Raw genomic sequence first — 17,024 nt, forward strand, 5'->3', positions numbered from 1 at the left:
AGTTATTTTGTAAATTATTGCTTCGTAATTTTGTTTTACTAAGGCATTATTGTCATTGCCTTTTAGGCATATCAACGAAGATAAAAGAAAAACTGAAGGTCAACGACAAATCTTTGATGTTGTCTATGAAGTCGATGGTTGTCCTGTAAGTCCATGTGATGTTAGTAAGAATAAATTGACTGCATCTTGTTTAGTAGTCTATGGAAGAATTTGAGATTTTGAAATTAGGCTTCTGATTTTGTACAACTTGCTCCAATATACCAAATATAATGTCTCTATACCATCAAAAAAAAAAGTTTAAAAATTAGCAGAATATAAAACCAATAGAATATAAAACTGCTTGCGAGGACCATACACAATAATAGTGAGAATATAATGTATGAAATCAGGATTTGGGAAGTTTGTCCACCAAATTTGTTCCTTCTGCTGGGTTAAACAATTGTTGTTGCTTTGATGTTTTGAAGAATAGTTATGTTTGCTATTTTAAATCTTGTCCTTTTTGAAGGCCAACTTACTATCATCTCATCGAAACCTTGTCCAACGAGTGGAAACAGTGGTTCTGGATGATGAGTTGTGTGACCGAGGGGAACAAGTCACTTTATTTCTATTTAATGACTGCCTGGAGGTAAGAGCCTTTTTAAGATTTTAAAGGGAATTTATTTGCAAGTAGAATAACCATATATTGGTTTCTTGGTTATTATAGAACTGCAAGCTTTACTCCAAAAATTAATGGGCTGCAAAACAAATTTAATGTGTCACAAAGTCTGGAATTTAACTTGTTTCCTGTTCAAAAAGTTGAAAAGAAAGTTTAAAAAAAAATGATAGAAGCAAATAAAGATTTTGTAATACAAGAGACTGTATATTGAGAGTAAAGAAGTGGTTCCATTAATGATTAGCTTTGTGGAGCCACAGGAGGTGGGTGAGATTTTAAATAAATATTGTCATCAGTCTTTACAGAAGCCAGAGAATTGAAGCAAATAAGTTGCAATGGCCTGGACCATTTAAGTACCAGGGAGGAGGTATTGGCAACCTTGGAGCGCATTAAGGGCTTGACAAAGTACATCCTCGCACCTTGTGGAGAAACTAGAGAAGAGATTGTGGAAGCTCTTGTTGAGTTATTTGCATCATCTTTGGCCTCTGGTGAAATATTGAAAGATTGGAGGGCAGCTAATTTATTTAAAAAATTTATTTAGACATACAGCACAGTAACAGACCATTTTGGCCCTTGAATCCGTGCCGCCCAATTTTACCCCCAATTAACCTACACCTCCGGTACGTTTTTGAGTGGTGGGAGGAATCCAGAGCCTAGAGAAAACCCAAGCAGACACTGGAAGAACGTACAGACTCCTTACAGACAGTGTGGGATTCAAACCCGGTCCAGTCCCGATCATTGACACTGTAAAGGGATTGTGCTAATCCAATGCTGTGCATTGTTTAAAAAGGGCTGCAAGGAAAAGCCAGTGAGCTTGACCTCAGAAGTTGTAAAATTGCTGGAGAGAATGCAGAGAACAGGATCTACCAGCATTTGGATAGGGAAGGGCTGATTGAAGCTATGTAGCAAGGCTTCATGCATGGAAGATTGTGTATCACAAATCATTTTTATAATTTGACAAGGTCCCACGTGGCAGGTTAGAATAGAAAGTTAGGTCCAAGAAGAGCTGGCTAATTGGATTCAAAATTGGTTTAGTGCAAGAAGTCCGAGGTAGTGAAAAGTATGTTCTCATTAAAGGTGTGATGCAAGTTCAGGGTCACTTTCATTCAGTCCACACATATGACCCTTCTTACATTATCCAAATTCCATTTAAAACTACCATATGATCATCTTCCAGTTGAACTGCTCAAATTTTGTAAATAATTTCCCATTTATGTTGTTCACATAGAACCAAGTGTGAACCAACTAGAATGTTTCTGGTACTAAAGTCTGAAGTATAGGGAGAGGATAGATAGGCTTGATCTTTATTCCCCAGAGCACAAGAGGCTGAGGGGTTACTGTATAGAGATTTAAAAGATCATGAGTAAATTCTCATTCTTTTTCCCAGGAGAGATAATTCTGGAACTGAAAGGTGGGAGGGGAAAGATTTGAGAGGGCTGAGGCCTATGATCAGAAGACACAAGTTTAAACTAAAGAATAAGAGATTTAAGGAAATAATTTTTTATCCAATAAATCTTTGAAAACATTGCTTGAGGGATTAGAGACGATACATACTCTCCCAGGAAATTTCATAGTTCCATGGTGTGGAAGGTTGAAAAATGGGTTTGGTGTAGATAAGTTCTTGACTGATAACGTGGACATGGGCAGAAGAGTTTGTTTCTACTCTGTAGTGCCCACCTGCTTCATATTTCCAGCATTTTGTATGTAATTTCATTTTCAGTGTCCTTTCTCCATATGTGGAAAATGAATTGAACTGAAAATAACAAAGAATAAGGTGATGATGACGATTTTAAAATTAATACCGATACATTCAATAATTCCATCTGTGCATACTCATCAATTTCTTGGTGAATTAATATTTGATAACCGTGTCTGCCTGTCCCGCATCGGACTTGTCAGCCACAAACGAGCCTGCAGCTGACGTGGACTTTTACCCCCTCCATAATTCTTCGTCCGCGAAGCCAAGCCAAAGAAGAAGAAGAATATTTGATGAAATTGGTTCTATTATAGTTGCTAATAAATGTAAACACAAGTGCAATTTAAAAAAAAAACCGTATAAGCAACAAACCGAATATTGATCTGTGGGTACAGTTTTGGAGGAGTATCCTGATCTCAGTGCAACTTTTAAAAAATCTTGGCAATCATGAACACAAGTAATTTTGAGTGTAACTGATGAACATTTAAAATGATCAGTACGTCTGTGGTTTGTAGTTATGATGTAAATGAACTTAAACTTTACCTGAATGTAGGGTATAGAAATTTTAAATTAGTTTAGAAAATATACATGGTAAAATGTGCAGTTTTATATTAAGGTGATTATCATTTGTGCCCATGAGACTTTACACAAAATGGCCATTATTTCTGGTTTTTTTTACATTTGTAAATTACTTTTTTTTTACAGATAGCAAGAAAGCGTCATAAAGTAATTAGTTCTTTTAAGAGTCCTCATGGTCAAACACGACCTCCTGCGTCCCTCAAACACATTGTGCTGATGCCGCTTTCCCAAATAAAAAAAGTATTGGATATCAAGGAGACTGAAGGTCAGTGCAAAAAGAAATTGAGATTGCTTTGAAATGGTATTTTAAGGTTTTTTTCTCTCCATTTTGCTTTTCAGCTCTTGTACCTGATAAGAATTTATCATATTGGTTCTTTAAATTGAAGATGCAATTATTTTAATAAATAGTGGCATGGATAGTGTACCAGGTAGTCCACAGCTATTATAGCAACAGCCATCTGCTATTCACCAAGGAGTATGTGTGTTCTTCCTATGACCACGTGGGTTTGCTTTGGTTTCCTCTCTCATTCCAAAGCCGCAAGGGTTAATGGGTTAATTGGTCGTTTGGGTGTAATTGGGCGGTGTGGGATCATGGGCCAAAAGGGCCTGTTGTCGTATTTCTAAATTTAAATAGAGAGCTTTCATCCAAATATATTTGCTTGCAGGTTATCTTGTTAATTATCATGTTATGAATTTCTTTTTTTTTAAAAAAAAAATCATAGGTAGTTCTTCAATGATAAGAAAACCTTTTATTTCCTTTAAAGAAAAATACCATGGCCTTGTGATGTCGTGCAAAATCATTCAACAGTTAATGACAGGACACATCTTGGCCGAAGTAGTCCATAATAATCTTTTGTGCTTTTGGGTGTTAAAATGGGAAAATAAAGCTAATATTGGAATAGATGCACCCACACAAGTTTTTATTTGGTTGGCACCTCTGACACAATTTGATGCTGCTTTCTTTTCTTTGTATTGTCACATGGTGATAATCCTGTCCATTGTAATGCTTGACAGATAAAATCCACAATGCAATGCTTAATAGTTCTTTGTCCACTGAAAGGAGATTGTTGAGAACATATGTGATGATTTTACCCTGTGGCAGATGCCTCAATGGTACAAACAGAAACTATAACAGCAATAAAGGCCACGTGGAAATAGATGTGGAGCTCAATGCAGCAGTCAATTGTCATCTTCATGAATGGGTGAAGTGGATAACCTTGAGATGCCTCCAGCAGGTGCCAGCATCTGGATTGGGGTCTGAAGTCTTGTACATCTAAGGTTAAGCATGGCGTATGTTATTGACAAAATCATGCTCCAAATACTGGCATTTTGTAAGGCAGACAACTTTGAAGTTACCTTTCCCTTCTACTTTCTTGACAATCACAGATTGGGGAATTACTTTGAGTGAGCACCTTTGCTGCAACATCCAGGATCTTTCAGAGGCCAGCCACTTAATTTCTTTCCCGTTTCCTATACCATGTCTGTCCATGACCTACTGTACTGCCAGGTTGAGATCACATGCAAATTGGAGGAGCAGCACTTTGTATTCTGTTTTGGTTGTTTCTGGATCAATGTTGACCTCCAATTTGGTTTTCCCCCACTTTTGCTTTCTCCCATCTCTCTGGCCTCTTCCTCTTCACCTGCCTCTACATGTCACTCATATACACCTTCCTTCTTCCAGATTCTCCCCCCCGCTTTCCTTCCTTCCTCCTATCAGAGTGCATCTTTCTCAGCCCTCTGCCTTCCTCTAATCACCTAGCTTCCCCCCCCCCCCCCCACATTTCTTTCTCCTCCTGCTTGTATTCACCTATCAACAGCCAACCTGTGCTCCCCTTCATTCTACCTTTTTATTTGGGCGTATTCATAGTGAAGGGTTTCAGCTCTAAACATCAACTGTCTATTACCTTGCATGAAGGTTTCATGAACTGCTGAATTCTTCCCAGTGTTTTGTGTATTGCTCCACATGAAGAATGACTGGTTGACGAGCTTTGTCGAACTTCAGTTTATTTCCAGTCTCATGCTGGTAGAAGTCAGCTATATTCTTTACTATACAGTATTAGGTTACTCTCGTCAATTTGGTATTGTTATGGTCTAAGCAATTTCATTGTGGTTTTTAATTCCATTAATAACTTAGGATTTATGCATTAATGTGATAAATTGGTGATGGAATTGTTACTGATTTTTTTTCTGTATCGTGATGTGCCTTTACTGCAAGTGCAATACTAATTTTGTTAAATGTCCTGATTACATGAACACTTTGTGACAAGCTAAAACATTATGCCCTTTCCATGAACTTGAAGGGTCAAAACATTCATTTGTTCATTCATTTTGCAGAAAATCAAATCATAAAATTTACAAAACCATTGAAATTTAAGTTGCCTATTTTTTAAATCCTCATTGCATTACACTCAGAAGTAGCTTACAACCATTAAATGAAGATTGTTCTGTTTTTTAATGTTGCTTATATTTGTGATATTAATTCATGGTTGTACTACAGATTGCCGCAGTGCCTTTGCCCTGTTGGTTCGACCTCCAACAGAACAATCAAACCTACTATTCAGTTTCCAATTAATTGTGGAAGAGCCTAAGAAGGATGACTGGTTGAAGTTGCTTTGTCGGCATGTGGCTAACACCATTTGCAAAGCAGATGCAGTAAGTTGTGGAAGACTTTGAATTGTGAGTGAGGGATCTTTTGAGTTTGAGAAACTAATGTTTCCACATGGGAGACAACTGCATCTGATCTTCAAGCACTTTGTTAGTCTCTTTAACTTCACAATTTGGTACTGCCCCACCATCCATTTCTCCAAGACACTTTCTCTTTTTATAGGTTCCTTTTATTTTTATACTTCAACTTTCATCTGCCTCTAACAACAAGAGAAAGAGAAGCAAAAAAAGTGTCCCTTCAATCACACTGTCCATGGATTCTCCTCCAGCGCTCCCGCAGTGTCTGTAGCTGCACAGACTCATATTCAATCAATCTGGCAACCTGAGCTCCAGGTCCAAACTTCCAATACGATCGGGAAGCTGTCTGTGCCTGAGGACCTTTGAGAGCCCTTCTTGTCCTTCGCATCCTCTCAAATCCTGGTTCCAATACCATCTTCTAAACATCTGCAAATGCAGTTCTTTTTGTCCCTGTTTGTAATTTTGTCAGCTGCTTTTGTTCTTTTCATAAGATTAACTGTATTTGAACTCTTAAAATCACATCTACTAGATAATGGTTATGCTCTGAACCTTTTCATTTCCTATGGACATTTTACTCCTGAAAGTGCAATCATTTCTTCACTTCCAGACTTTTCCTAATTTCAAAAATATATTGATTCCTTAGTCTGTTAATGTCCAATCTTGTTCATTTGCATCATATCATTAATTATTTGTTGATATACTTTAATCTGAGATTTTTTTTCCTAGGAAAATATCATTTTTAATACTGACCCAGAACTTTTAGAAGTCAACACAAAAGATATGGACAGCACATTAAGCAAAGCATCAAGAGCATTTAAAAAGACTTCAAAGAAGGTATGTCATTGACTTAATCTGTTTCAACCATGGCAGAATTATGCAGGATTAAAAGATTTACCAGTGTTTCAAGCCTGAGCCCTTCATCAAGGTAGGTATGAGCAAGAAGCAGGCAGGCACCTAAATAAAATGATATGGGGTTGAGGACAGGCCATAAGCATGAGGTTATGGGTGGGAGTGTGCAAGAGAAAAAAGTTGAGGTGATAGAGAGTGGAGAGGTAAGGGGTTGGAGAACTGGAGAAAAGGAGACCAAGATGGGGAAGAAAGGGAAGTGGCCTAACATAAACTGGAGAAATCGATGTTAAATACCATCTAGTTGCAGACTGAATGTTAGGTGATGTTCCTCTAATTTGCCAGCAGTAGAGAGGGCCACAATGGAAGCATTGGGAGCAGTAGATAACCCCCTTAGATTCACAAGTGATGACCCCCCATGTCATCTACTGCATCAGATGCTTCCATTGTGGCTTTCTCTACATCAGAGTGACTGGACACAGACTGGAAGATTTTTTCATTGAGCGCCTCCACTCTATCTGCAGCAGTGGCAGGGATCTTCCATGGCCAACCATTTCAATTCTGCGCCCCACTTCTACACCAGCATGTTTGTCCATGGCCTCAAGTACATTCAAATCAAGGCCACCCCGTAAATTGGAGGAGCAACACCCATTATTCCATCTGGGAACTCTCCAACCGACTACATTCACATTGACTTCTTTGGTTTCTGTGAGGCCATTCCCCTGTCTCCTTCCTTGTTATTCCTTCTCCACTCAGAGAGCTAGCTCTTCCCCTGATTACCTCTCAGCTTTTTTTTCTTCTTGTCCTCTCACCCATCTCCACCTACAACTTCTTGCCTGTGCTCCTCCCATCCCTCCCCCCATAATTTAACTTGGATGCCTGCCTAGTTTTCTCTCCTATCTTGAAGGGCTCAGGCTCAAAAAATTGGTTATGTGTCTTTGCTACATGAAGAACACTCAGTTTCTCCAGCATTTTTGCATCTACAGACTCCTTTGTTTATTGGGAATCTGCTGAGCGTCTGATTTTAAAACTGCACCCTTTCAGTTGATGTTAACTTAACCCACTTGAGTTTTTAATTTAAAAAAAAAAGGCAAGTATTATAATATTGAATTACCGTAGATCCTCGTGTAATTGTCAAATTTTTTGCACCACTTTTTGGAGCTATAAAAAAGTGGAGGGGCTCAACTTTTACACTGTTCAAACTTTTGATCTCATGAAGTAGCTGTGTTATTTAGACCTTGGGAGTTCAGATGGCCGGGACCAGGTGGTAAGTCTGCAGTCGAGGCATCGGGAGCTCAGATGGCTGATAGGATGGGGATGATCTGCAGTTGGCAGTTCAGATGGGTGAGCAGCCGGGATGTTGGAAGCTTGGATGGGCGGGTAGCCAGGGTGAGGATCTGCAGCCAGGGTTTCGAATGGGCGGGCAGCTGAGGCAAGGATCTGTGGTCAGTAGATTGGATGGGCAGGCTGCCAGGGTGAGGATTTGCGGTCATGAGTTCAGATGGGCAGGTGGCGGCGACATCGGAAGTTCCGGTGGTGTCTGCTGGGGCAAAAAGCTGCTGCCAGGATGTCAGGAACTCTGGTCAGTGGGCAGCTGGGGCGAGAGTCTGCTGTTGGGGTGTCAGGAGCTCGGATGGGCGGTTGAAGCCAAAATAGAAGGGCCAACTTAGATGGGCTAAACACAAAATACTCTATTTTTGAACCAAAAAAATGCAGGGGTGGGGGGGTGTCGATTATTGCACAATATCGACGATTACACGAGTATATATGGTAGTCAGTTTTTGAAATTGTTGTTTAACATTGGGCATAAGTCTCTGTATGTGCTACATCCACAGTATTGGAACATTTCTAGGTTTCTGCTTGTAAAATTTTCATTTATCTGAGGCGCCTGCAAGCTCACACCAAGACACAAGAGCGACTTGTCCGTGAACTACTCTTTGCAGACGATGCCGCTTTAGTTGCCAATTCAGAGCCAGCTCTTCAGCGCTTGACATCCTATTTTGCGGAAACTGCGAAAATGTTTGGCCTGGAAGTCAGCCTGAAGAAAACTGAGGTCCTCCATCAGCCAGCTCCCCACCATGACTACCAGCCCCCCCCACATCTCCATCGGGCACACTAAACTCAAAACGGTCAACCAGTTTACCTATCTCGGCTGCACCATTTCATCGGATGCAAGGACTGACAGTGACATAGACAACAGACTCGCCAAGGCAAATAGCACCTTTGGATGACTACACAAAAGAGTCTGGAAAAACAACCAACTGAAAAACCTCACAAAGATTAGCGTATACAGAGCCGTTGTCATACTCACACTCCTGTTCGACTCTGAATCATGGGTCCTCTACCGGCATCACCTATGGCTCCTAGAACGCTTCCACCAGCGTTGTCTCCGCTCCATCCTCAACATTCATTGGAGCGACTTCATCACCAACATCGAAGTACTCGAGATGGCAGAGGCCGACAGCATGCTGAAGATCAAACTGCGCTGGATTGGTCACGTCTCCAGAATGGAGGACCATCGCCTTCCCAAGATCGTGTTATATGACGAGCTCTCCACTGGCCACCGAGACAGAGGTGCACCAAAGAAGAGGTACAAGGACTGCCTAAAGAAATCTCTTGGTGCCTGCCACATTGACCACTGTCAGTGGCCTGATATCGCCTCCAACCGTGCATCTTGGCGCCTCACAGTTCGGCAGGCAGCAACCTCCTTTGAAGAAGACCGCAGAGCCCACCTCACTGACAAAAGGCAAAGGAGGAAAAACCCAACACCCAACCCCAACCAACCAATTTTCCCCTGCAACTGCTGCAACCGTGTCTGCCTGTCCCGCATCGGACTTGTCAGCCACAAACGAGCCTGCAGCTGACGTGGACATTTACCCCTCTGTAAATCTTCATCCAATTACTGCAAGTTGTGAAATACATGGAAACTACTTGTTTTTAAATTAGGAACTAAAGTCATTAATGCTCTTCTGAATCATCTTTATTAGTTGGAAGTAAGCTTATATAACAGGTCATAAAAATGTTTTCTTTGGTTCTTTTTGCATGCTGCAATTTATTGCTTAGCCAATATCATTGATTAAAGGCGATACAGTATAACCCCTGGTATCCGGCACCCATGGGGTTTGGTAGAAGATGGATAAGTGTATTTTCCAATTGCTCTTACAATCCCTAACTAGTATACCTGCATTAAGACTAAACACTTAAAAGACAAAAATACTATTCTTGCACTGAACAAACTTCACTTGCATGAATATACAAACCTTAAAGCATTTTACTTTATTTTTGGTCATGTTCTTCAAAATCATTTAACCATCACTGCATCTGCAAGTTCTTCACTCTCCACAGAGCTGCCTGAAAAACAAACAATATCATTATAGATAATTAATCCCCCTCCCAAGTTTACAAATAAAGCCTCTGACTGAGGTGACTCTTACGAAGCAGGAGACACTTTGAGGTTTATATATTATTTCAGAGAACATTTACTTTACATTTTTAGACTTGCATATTTTACCTATCATTTTTTTCTTATTTATTTTAAATTTTAAAAATTTATTTTCTATTTTTCTTGGCTGGTTGCTTGAATTACAAATACCAGGGATTTTACAATACCTTGTTTATTGTCAAGTGAACCAAGATGCAGTTTAAAAAAAAATGTTTTGTGGTGCCAGCTAACCCAAACTTGAGTACGACAGTAAGTTTAAACAGAAAAGTGCAGAGTGTAGTGTGGTAGAGAAAAAGGCTGTTTAAAAAGGTGCAAGGGCAATATTGTTTGAATGAAAGGTCAGTTCAATAATCTAATTACAGCAGAGAAGAAATTGTATTTGCATCTGGTGGTACGTGTTTTCAAACTTTTGCCTGACAGGAGGGAGAAGAATGTGACCAGTGTGTGATTATCTTCTAACATGTTGGTTGCTTTCTGAACCAGTGAGAAGTGCTGAGTTGATGGAGGGGAGGTTGTTTTGTATGATGGCCTGAGGTATGCAGTTTCTTGTAGTTTTTGGCAGAGCAGATAAATAAACCATATTTACTACATTACTACCATAAATTGGTAAGAAATGTTGGGGACGTGTCCTATTTCTTCAAGTTTCTAAGGAAGTAGAGGCATTGATGTGCTTTCTTGGCAGTTGCATCAACCTGGTTGGACCAGGACATTGTGTTAGTAATATTTGATTCAAAAACTTGAAGCTCTCTCCCATTTCTACCTCTGCACCATTGATGCAGACCAGGGTCTGTGCTGCATCCTGCTTTCTGAAGTTGATGACCAGGTCCTTTTGTTGACATTGAGTAAGAGGTTGTTGTCTTGACACCATGACATGAGACTTTCTATCTTTTTGTTGTCTATTTTGTCATTGTATGAGATCTGGCCTACAAAGGTGATACCAATTTGTAGATGGAGATTGAGCAATACAGTATTTAGCTGCATAGTCACTTGATAGCCCATGATACCATGCATGCCTGGAGTCAGGTGTCCCTGGGTCTTCAGCTTCGTCAGGTAATGGTTCTTGGCATCACTGATTGTCTTAAAGTCGAACCTGGCTTTCTTGAACAGATCACAATTGTTTGACTTGAATACCTCAGACCTGGACTTCAGTTTGGAGTGCATCTCCTGTTGGGGAACACTCTTTGTTCTCCAAATAGAAAAGTCCCATCATGTCGCGCTTCCCCTAATAACTCAAGCCATGATCTATCCTTCAAACAAATTACTCCTCTGAGTTTGAATAGATTCCAGCATTTGTATTTATTAACAGAAAAATTCAGTAGATTGCTACTTCTGACCGGTTTACATTTTGAGTGGATTATCATGTTTGTACATGATTTCCGTTGGTATTATGGACTGCTTAAGTAGGAAATCATAAATTTCCACACAGCATTTACCTTTCAAGTCATCCAGATTGATAATATTATTAGTTGTATTTTAAAGTTTGCAATTCTCCCTTTATCGCTTTTAACCAATGATCAGCAGTTTAAATTTCTGAAGATTTTTATAGCTTGTTTAATTGCGCATTTAAGTAGTTTGTCATTATTAGAAGTTGAAGTTCAGCCACTCCTTTAATTATCTATTTTGTAACCTGTTGATTAAGTATCAACTGAATTTGGAATGTTAGAAGACAATAACGACTAGATTTAACAAGACAACAGTAAGAAATGTAGAACTTGCCACAGATGTGTGCTGCCAGGAGAGATCATTGCCATCTCTGGAAATTCTTCAGTTGCCTGGTATGGGGCTGAAATCTTTATTATACCTGTGATGTCTACATTTTTTCATCTTCTCATTTGCCTTTTCATTTCTTGTGGTTTCATTCCTCTTGATTGCTGGATGTTCAACCTTTTCCTATTATATTTTCTTCATACAGTTGTGTCATTTCTTAACTACCATTTTTGTGTCTGTTTTAACAATTAGTTTAATTGAAATGAATACAAATATAAGCTTCTGATAGGGAAATTGGGTTAAAACAATTATTTTTTTTTCTAGGTTACAAGAGCATTCTCATTTACTAAAACACCAAAGAGAGTGTTGCAGCGAGCTCTAATGGCTCACAGTACTCCAGATTCGAGGAGCCCAAACAGGAATGGGACACTTTTGGGTAGTCGATTGGCAAGAACCAGCACCACCTCCTTAGCGGTAAAGCATAACTGTACATTTTCTTTGTTTTTTGAGTTATAACTGTGTATTGAATGTGTTTTCTCTCAGATGTTTATAACAACTAACAGGCAATTGCTCAAATTAATGCAAATCAATTTCAGTCTCATTTTTTGATTCCGCCCTTCAATTTCAATGTTCTTGTCTTTAAAGAATAAATTAATTGATTAACCTTGAAACATATTAAACTAGTATTTCAACTAGTATGCGAATGGAATTTTTAAACTTTCAAATTCTTTAAACCATCGCTTTTTCATACATGATCATGTACCGAATGATGAGCACTTTTTTCCTATAGCTATCCCTGTTCTTTCTACATTTATATAAAAAAAAATCTATTTTGGATGTCAGCTGCATGCTTTTCGAAATGGCATTTTACATTTATCAATTTATATAGTGTCTCGGAATGCAAAAGTCTGCAGAAGGTAGCAAACATTCTGGTCCATCACAGGCTTTGACTTCCCACCCATTGCAGATATTTATGTAAGGCACTGCCTCAAGAAGGCAGCCAACATCTTAAAGAACCCCTGTCACCATGGTATCAACTTCTTCTTGCTGTCTCCAGGCAGAAAGTACAGAAGCCTAAAAACCAGCATGTCAAGATCAGTTTCTTTCCCACAGCTATCAGACTTTTGAACCTCCCCTTGCTTCACTAATCATTGCACTATCGTAAGTCACTATTACTGTGAATATTTATTACCTGATATATTTATTGGATCTTTTAATTTAATTCAATTAATTTACTATCACAAGTTACGAAAATGTTGGAGCAACTCGGCAGCTCACACAACATCCATAAGAAGTAAAAGCCAGTCAATGTTTTGGGCTTCCACCTTGTTGGGTAGAAGCCTGCCCTCTGCTGGACATCATGATGCACATGTCATGACCTTCAAGCTGCTGAAATTTCAGCTCCTGAGGTAATACACATCTGAGGAATAAATAGAGGAAACGCAGCTAAAAATAAACGGACACCCCCTGAAGATGGAGTTAGACACAGGGACAGAGATGCCCCTAATGCCGTTACATGTAAAGGAATGCTTGTTACCACACCACCTGGTTTAAAAAAAAAACTGAAATAACTCTAAGATCTGTGACAGGAGACAGAATCAAAGTGTTTGGAGAAAGTACGGTCTAAGTACAATACAAACAACAGCAACGAAAAACACTGGCTTCAACACATTCCCCTGGACGGGCTGGAAATTGGTTCAATTCTAAATGTAAACCACACTGATATCTCCCAGCCAAAACTTGACCAAATCCTCAACAACCACGCAGTGGATTTCCAACAAGGTTTGGGGAAAATCAAAGGTGTTCAAGCCAAACTGCAATTAAAAGATAATGCAGAACCAAAATTCTTTAAAGCCAGAAGAGCCCCATTTGGTATGAAAGGAAAAATTGAGGCTGAATTAAATGGACTAAAACATGAAGACATATTAGAACCAAATCAATACAGCGATTGGGCAGTGCCCATCGCACCAGTACGATAAGCAAACAGTGAAATTCGCATTTGCGGCGATTACAATATCACCATCAATCCATCACTCAAAATATCCAAACACCCAATGCCCAAGGCAGAAGAATTGTTCCAAGTACTAAATTCTCAAAACTAGATTTGTCACAAGCATATCAACAAATAGAATTGGACAAAAAAAAAATCAAGAGAATGTCTGACAATCAATCCCCATCTGGGACTATTCACCTGTACACGGGCCTTACGGAATATCAGCAACACCTGCGATTTTTCAAGCAACAATGGAGAAATTGCTACATGGACTCTCAGTTGGGTGTTACCAGATGATGTCATCATCACGGGCCGGAACGTCAGTGAACACTTACAAAACTTTGAAAAGGTTTTAACCAGACTACAACAGGTTAATATATGAAAGGACAAATGTGTTTTCATGCACCCTTCAGTAACGTATCTTGGGTTTACGATTGACAACGAGGGGGTGCGAATGAATCCAGCAGGAACAGAAGCCGTTCACAAGGCCCCATACCCAACCAACAAATTGGAATTATAGTCTTACCAAAAACATATCCCTAATATATCTACACTATGCAGCCCACTGAACCAATTACTCAAGAAAGATCAAACATGGTATTGGAACACAGAAGCAGAAAACAAAGGAAATGCTAATCTCAACAAATAAGGTGCTGATCCACTACGACCCTAGTAAAAAATTTCCACTAGCTGTGGATGCTTCACCAGTGGGACGAGGAGCAGTACTATCCCAAATCACAGAAAAAGGTCAGCAACCAGGAGCGTATGCTTCGTGAACGCAATTGCACCCAATTAGAGAAAGGATTGGCAATCATTTTCGGTGTTTTAAAAAAAAAAAAATCCACCAATACCTTTACGGAAAAAAATTCACCCTGATCACAGACAACAAGCGTCTTAGTTTAATCCTGGGGCCACATAAAGGTATACCAATATTGGCTGCAGCCAGAATTCAAAGATGGGCCATGCTACTAGTGGCGTATAACTATGATATAAAACATAAACCAGGAACATTCGATAACCATGCAAATACCTTGTCATGCATGCCGCTACCCGAGACAGAACGAGAAATGATTAAATGGACAGCAGAGGAAGCAGCCGTCAACCAAGAACAACTTCAACAACTGCCCATTACAGCCCAGATAATTGCAAAGGAAACCCGAAAAGAGGCAACATTAAACAAGATCCTATACTTCACCCTCAATGGGTGGCCCGAATCTGAAGTCATTCCAGAAGATCTAAAACCTTACCACACACGCCGCCATGAACTACCAGTTGAAGAAGGATGTTTTCTATGCGGTAAACATTCCAGCCAAATGGCAAACTACCATGTTATCAGAACTACACCGCAACCATCCGGGAATGGTATGAATGAAGGCACTGCCCCGGATGCATATCTGGTGGCCCTCCATAGACAGAGATATTGAAACAACAGTAAGGGAATGCAAAGTATGTCAGTCAATGCAGCCAAAAATGCTGCAAGCCAAAGCTAACCCATGGGAATGGCCATCCAAACCCTGGCATCAGATTCTTGTAGACTTCGCTGGACCATTCATGGGCAAGACTTTACTAGCTGTGGATGCACACTCCAAATGGCCAGTAGTTTCACAGCTGAAAAATACCAAAGCAGATCCCACAATTGACTGTCTTCAAGTAATCTTTGCTACTTATGGATTGTCTCATGAATTAATTACAGACAATGGGCCTCGATTTGTATCAGACATTTTTTTTCCATACCCTATCACCCAAGTACTAATGGGGAGGCAGATGTTTTTTACAAGCATTCAAAAAAGCAATGAAAACCATGAAACTTCTAATTTCCTCCTGGACACAATCATAGATTTCCTATTGGGATACAAAAACATGCCACATTCTACCACAAAATGTACCCCTGCAGAACTAATGTTTGGCCAGGCTGTCCACAGTTCATCTAGTTGTGGGTCTCCGATTTCAGGAAAAAAAAACAATATTGCCACAAACCTCACCTAGAATATTGGAAGTGGGCGAGAGAGTTCTGGAACAAAATTATAGACAACATAAAGACCAATAGGTGGTAGGAGTTCTAGTGGGGGACAGATTGTGGAAGTGACACATTGACCAATTACGAGCATTGACTGATGTTAAAGTCCATGAACTGCCTCATGAACTGGATGAGATGGAACCAGATCTGCCATGGCTTGCATCGACCATCCCACCCATCAGACCAAGTGGGGGGAGGGGCAGAGATGATCGAGGTGCTGAGGAGTCTAGCAGTCAGGAGGTAGCGAAGATGGGCAGTTGCTGCCAACCCGACTATCTATGGGTCCCGAGTAAAGACTGGCACAGCAAACCACGCTGAGGCGATCCAAAAGAAAAAGACCACTTGAATGCTCTGAGAACTATGTTCCCTGATTATTATTATTAAATACTTTCTCTTTTATAATTATAATTACTCATGAGATGTATTCTAATTCTCACGTAGTCCTGGGCCCAGTCAGCATTTACTGTGGGGGCGGGGGGGGGGGGGGCGCGGCGGGGGTTAGAATGTTGGGTATAAGCCTGCCCTCTGCTGGACATCATTATGTCACCCTTCCATATATATATATATATATATATATATATAAAATGTGTGTGTCAGTAGCCAGGTTAGTTTAATAGAAGTAAAGGATGAGAAAGCATCACTGAATCTTAATTGTGTAAGTGAATACACAACAAACCTTTCATCAGGAATGTCAAAAATGAGGCAGATACCTGAGCAAAATTGTGGGGGGAGAGGCGAGAAGCACAGGCAAATGGGTAAGAGGTAATCTGAAAACAGGTGTGAGAGTCAAAGAGAAAGAAGTTGAGAAGGGAGGGCAGAGGGCTAAGGATAGTTCTCTGAAGGAATGAAAGGGGGTAGGGAGTGGAGGGAGGGATAGGGAAAGAGAAACTAGGGGAGTGGGCTAGCAGAAATTGGAGGTCAATATTGATGTTGTCTAGTTGATTTTGAGACTGATGATGAGATGTTCATCCAATTTGCGGGGTTGACCTTAACTTGACAGGTTATGAATCCATGAAGAGACATGTTAGTGTGGAATTGGTGGTAGGCCACTGGGAGGTCTTTGTTGCTGCAGCAGATGGAGGTGTTCAATAAAATGATCTCCTAGTCTGTATCCAATCTCCCCAATGTAAAGGTGGCTACATTGGGAGTACCAGGTGAAGTAAATGATGCCTACACATTTACAAGTGATGTTGCTTCATTTGGAAAGTCTGTTTGGGGATCCAAATATTGGTAAGGGAGGAGGGTGCAAGTTCAACTGCAGTACTTCTTGCAGTCACAGAGGTAGGTACCAAAGGGGCATTTGGTGGGAACGGATGAGTAGACAAAGGAGTCACGGCATCGGACCTGGCCCCTTTCTCTTGCTTCCCCCATATCCCCAGATGTAACAGTAACAGGGTTCCCCTCTTTCTT

At 40.2% G+C, this 17,024-nt stretch overlaps 1 protein-coding gene across 7 annotated transcripts in view; it reads left to right on the plus strand.

The window, feature by feature from the left end:
• ect2 (epithelial cell transforming 2) overlaps window positions 1-17,024 on the plus strand; it is a 64,715-nt gene that overhangs the window by 40,316 nt on the left and 7,375 nt on the right. For all 7 annotated transcript variants that reach the window (XM_069896911.1, XM_069896909.1, XM_069896913.1 and 4 more), the window contains 6 exons: window positions 67-145; window positions 506-625; window positions 3,054-3,192; window positions 5,425-5,579; window positions 6,336-6,443; window positions 11,929-12,078. In XM_069896911.1, the coding sequence (XP_069753012.1) occupies window positions 67-145; window positions 506-625; window positions 3,054-3,192; window positions 5,425-5,579; window positions 6,336-6,443; window positions 11,929-12,078 (751 nt within the window). The remainder of the gene's footprint in view (window positions 1-66; window positions 146-505; window positions 626-3,053; window positions 3,193-5,424; window positions 5,580-6,335; window positions 6,444-11,928; window positions 12,079-17,024) is intronic.

The sequence above is a fragment of the Narcine bancroftii genome, chromosome 9 (genome assembly GCF_036971445.1).
Source record: "Narcine bancroftii isolate sNarBan1 chromosome 9, sNarBan1.hap1, whole genome shotgun sequence".
Classification (NCBI taxonomy): Eukaryota; Metazoa; Chordata; class Chondrichthyes; order Torpediniformes; family Narcinidae; genus Narcine; species Narcine bancroftii.